Below are 5,000 nucleotides of genomic sequence, written 5' to 3'. Positions count from 1 at the left end.
AGAGCGGCCCCTGTGCTATCGTCACCACAGACGGGACCAGATACAGCCCAGCTCTCCTGGACTTGGCTGACTGCAGACCTATGAGGATAGGGGCTGGGAATGCGAAAGAATTCAGCTCGGAGGAAACACACTGCTTTAACCCTTTTTAGTGCACATTGGAAACAGATAGGGCCTGTCCTGGACTAGCCCTGCGTTCCAAATCACATACTCTTTTCTTTTTTACTACACTACATACTAAAGTACAGAAGAGTTAGGAAGATTTTTTTTCATTATGTCGAGAAATGTCAAGAATAAAGACGAAAGACTCCAAATTGCAATTGGAGTTAACGGGGGTATCTAGTTATTTATTATGTATTGGGACATCCTATATCGTTTTCTGGCATACTAAATAGTAGGGAAGTATGGGGATTGGAACGCAGGGTAGGAGTTTTAGAAGTAGAATCGGATCTGCCTGCTTCAATACAGAGATTGGATTTTTCGTGATACTATTTGGAAGGAAAAGTGAATACCAGAAAAGTGCTATTGGAGTTTTTGGATATTTAGCCGTTTACATGGAAGATCACTCAAAACTGAGCTTTCAATAAACTGGGAAAATGTGCAAAATGTTCAAGTAAGAAAAACAAAACACAGTGCACTAACCAATGATATGGTATCTGCTCTCCTTACACCCAAACTTTGTGATTATGCTTCACAAAAATAGTCTAAATCTATCTTTTAAGTGTAATATATGGCAAAAGGTCCTGACCAAAGTGACAGTCTTTATTTCATACTCTTGTAAAGGTTTTAGTGTGTGTGTGTGTGTGTGTGTGTGTGTTAGTGTGCGTGCGTGCGTGCGTGTGTGTGTGCGTGTGTGTGTTTCTGACCTGGTGATGAGCACAGCTGTGTCGTGGTGAGCGATGCCGTTGTCAGGGATGGCGTTGCCGTAGCTGCTGCGGTGCTGGATGGTTTTCTGCCATTTACAGAAGCTGTCCAGAGACTTCCCCGCATGGTGGTTCACCTCCAGGGTCGGCTGCAGGGAAGACAAGAGAAGAAATACACAGTTAACGTATTTAAATCTGAAAATACAGGAAAAAGTAGGATATGTCCAAGAATGTAAAAGTAGCTACGAAGAGCGTTTTTTTTATTTGTGTTGATTGTAGCTTTGGACTAAAGTGGTTGTGATTTTACAACACCAGCACCTGCTATCTATCTATCTATCTATCTATCTATCTATCTATCTATCTATCTATCTATCTATCTATCTATCTATCTATCTATCTATCTATCTATCTATCTATCTATCTATCTATCTATCTATCTATCTATCTATCTATCTATCTATCTATCTATCTATCTATCTATCAATCTAACTTTGATTTAGTAGCGTTCATAAACATAGGATGTTCCAGTCTGCCTGCTGTCAATTCATTTGTCTCAGTTCCCGGGAGATAGGACTTGAGCAAATGCATGAATAATAATAACTATATAAAAATAGCATTCTTTTCACTGATGGTCTCGTTTGCTGTTACAGGTCATTTTTGATCATGAGAGGGAAAATGAGACTGTTTGATAAACATTTCAAAGTTCCTCTTAAGAGGTTCAATATATCTCAAAAGAAACCTAATTGAATAATAAAGGTCATTCAAGTGTCAACAGAGCAGAGATGTCATAGCAATGCAATGATAACCCAGCCCAAGTCTTCCTGTTTGTATTCGGGATTGTTTTCCACCCTTGTCTGTTGAGACCATGCATCTCCCAAATTTCAACTTTGCACAAGAAAAAGAGCAGTGTTTGCGCCTGTATATTTCTCCTATACAAGTATCTCTAACGGCCATTATCTCAACATTTCGTATTTTTTTTCCAATACTCTGAACCAAAAATCTCGACTTCTAAAGCACTTACATCAACTAAACGTTCCATAATCATTCTTGGCACTATTCTGAAAGTTATTACAGAAGGAATTGTTAATATTTAGTCTATTGTACACTAATATGTTGCAAAAATGAAGTAAAGAATGTAATATTGGAGATGCAAATGTACGCATAATTAGCTAGATATTGTCAAACTTGCATATTAAAGCAAACTTCTCATTTTGAAAATTGTAACACAAAAAATCATTGTTTTAATGTAAGCAATCAACTGGAAAAGTTGTATCTATAAGTTACATTTTAGTGCAGTGTCTCACCTTCAATGGTTTGGTAAACTTCAAGAAGTGGGCTTCAATATCTTTTAAGTTTGTCTTAAAGGTCTAATTTTTCCTCTGATGATCATAAATGACATTTAACAGCAAACAAGACCATCAGTGCAAAGAATGCTATTTTTATATAGTTTTTCTTAATGCCTTTGTCATGGGTATACGTTCACCCTGGAACTATAGCTTCTTGCATAGTAAAAACAACACCACTGCTTTTGTCCAAAGGGGGTGCAAGAATCAACACAACCTGAAAGTTCCTCAGAGCACCTTTAAAAATAATAACAGGGACAGAGTATTGTAGTAAAAGGTGTTCTGTAGTAGAAACAGAGAGAGAGAGAGAGAGAGACAGAGACAGAGAGAGAGAGAGAGAGAGAGAGAGGAAGGGTTTGCTCTGCTCCGCTGGCCACAGCTGGCAAGGAACTCTCAACCAAAGGAATGCAATGCGGTGACATAACTAGTAATTGTCTCATCCCACAGTCCCCTCATTTCTGGTTCCACTTCTGGCCTTACTTTTTTTGACTTTTTCCAGAAGGGGCAGCTTGCTTCTCAGACCCTGGAATCTAACCAGCATCCCCTTTTGAAAACCACTCGCTTTAAGACTCTCCATTTCAGTGCCCAAAACCTCAAGCCTCTACGGGGCCACGGAGTAAGAATAACACGGCTAATGCTAATGAGCCTAACATTTACTCCTCTAACTGTCAGACACATCCAAAAACATCCAGAGAGAGAGAGAGAGAGAGTGGTAAATTATGGAGGCCTAATTTTTGAAGCTAGTAGAGCCCCATGAATCATACATGGAAATAAGACAGTTTCTGGAAGGCAACCTCAAAGCCAACCACGTAATGCCCCTTTAAATTCAGAATGATTCATATGTCAGATTGCTAGAAAGGTCAACATTACGGTGGTGAGACTACCGCGTGACGCTAATAGCAGGCTAATGAGGTTGGACGTCCCAGTCATCTCCTGGATATATCTATATTGGTCAGGGGCATGGAAGCTGGATGGATGCCCTGTGGTTTGAGGTGGATTTAAACTCTGCATCCCTTTCTAGCCCCTGTTCACTCAATCATAGCATGGAAGAGTCTAGTACTACGGCCGTGGTAACAACTCTGTGAGGCTGAGCAGAGCAACGTTTTGACAGTAGAGTATAGAGCCGGTACTAAGTGTTGGAAAAGCGCCATTCATTTGCATTAAAAAAGGAAGTGAGCGATATATTTATGTTAATAAACATGTTATATCGCTCTTTATTCATACAGTGATCACTTACATAATGTGCGCGTTTCATAAAGTCGATCTCTCAGTCACTCACTCTGCATGTAATCGTCAGATAAACTTTTCTGGGATCCCATAACCTGATATCCAATCAGAAGAGAGAATGCTACAAACCGGCATGTCTCACTGCTGGTGCACAAGCAGAGACAGATAGGTGAATGTTTATACGCCTACAACGGCAGAGCAGTTAAAAATCCTTCCCAATGTCTGTTTTGATGGTTTTTATCATGTTTTATCACACTTGTGGATCTGAGATGATGCTAGATAACTTGCTGCTTGAAGACTGCAGTGCATTAATGTGGTGACGTAGGGACGAGCGAGGGGACCGCTAACTGCAGTAACTGACAGGAAGTTAGCTAAACTGACCATTACGCTCACAGCATCTTTAATTCATAACATTGCGCTAAAGGCAGTAGATAATTGTACAGTAGAGCCGGTACTAAGTAATGGAAAAGTGCCATTACTTTGCGTTAAGTACCTCATACAACAACACTTCAAGTACTGTACTAATCGCTAAAAAAATTATTCTTGATGTTTGGAATAAGGAGATAGCCCCCTGCTTTGATATATGGCTCATGGAGTTCTCTAGCACTCTATATATGGAGAGTACGCCATGTTAGTTGTTTATTTTATTTTGTCGTTTGTTTGTGTGTTCACTTTTTTTCAGTTGTGTGTTTATGTTCCTTAAGGAAAAACCCAAAAATAAAGTATTTAAAAGTAGTGAACTATCCCTTTAAAGCCACAGAGTTTAGGACATTTCTTGATCTTTTTTTTTTTCGTGTGGCAGATTTCGATTCCGATGTTTTTTTTTTGCATCAGCGTCTAAATCAAACTCTAGACTGGAAGTGCGTCACAGCGACAGTGAGAGAGGGTCCCTGTTCACTAGCGGGACAGTCACAAAGCAGCTCTCTGTCCCACACGCACAAACATCCACCTCATAACTCCACTTTCTTAGCCTTTCCCTCACCCATCACCCATCTACCTCTCCCCTTGCCCCCTCACTACCTCACTAGCTTTTAACACACTCAGTCCACCGGGAATGGGCCGGAGGAAAAGACACTTGAGCCAATAATTTGACCCCAAACAAGGAGCTCATAGTACAGCTCAGGGAAAGAGGTTTGTGCAGGTCTGGAACAGCAGAATGGATGAGGAGTTTTTACAATTTATTTATTACAGCCAATGGTTTAAAGGTGTTCTATCATTATACAATCGCTATTATAATATAATGAATGAGGTTTTTCTTCCCTCAGTCTTCCCTTGGCCCAGCTGTCCTGTTAATCCTAACCCTACATTTTCCCATGTGTGATGTCACGCATGGGAAAATGTAGGGTTAGACAATGAGACCATAAAACACTCTTTCTGCCTTTTCTCAGGCTAGGATGAACCGATTTCTAAAAATGTTGCACATTTATACTACACAGGATCTCAGAGTTCAATACACCTTCATATTCCCACCGGTGAAGTAGGGCTTTAAACTTGTATCAGTACAGTAATTAAGTAAATGTACTTAGTTACTTTACAGCAGCCGACAGAGGTTTATTTACCTGATCCTCCA

The 5,000-nt window shown here is 40.0% G+C and overlaps 1 protein-coding gene across 1 annotated transcript in view; it reads right to left on the bottom strand.

Moving 5' to 3' along the window:
- The window catches only part of adamts10 (ADAM metallopeptidase with thrombospondin type 1 motif, 10), a gene marked incomplete at both ends in the record, with an annotated part of 56,019 nt that overhangs the window by 34,555 nt on the left and 16,464 nt on the right, over positions 1-5,000 (bottom strand). Inside the window, 2 exons of the mRNA XM_080032170.1 lie at positions 864-1,009; positions 4,990-5,000. The exon at positions 4,990-5,000 is cut by the window's right edge and continues 73 nt beyond it. Of these exons, the coding sequence (XP_079888296.1) occupies positions 864-1,009; positions 4,990-5,000 (157 nt within the window). The remainder of the gene's footprint in view (positions 1-863; positions 1,010-4,989) is intronic.

Source organism: Ammodytes marinus, assembly GCF_949987685.1.
Source record: "Ammodytes marinus genome assembly, chromosome: 8".
Lineage (NCBI taxonomy): Eukaryota > Metazoa > Chordata > Actinopteri > Uranoscopiformes > Ammodytidae > Ammodytes > Ammodytes marinus.
The sequence above is the reverse complement of the archived record's forward strand: the minus strand, read 5'-3'. Positions and strand labels throughout refer to the sequence as shown.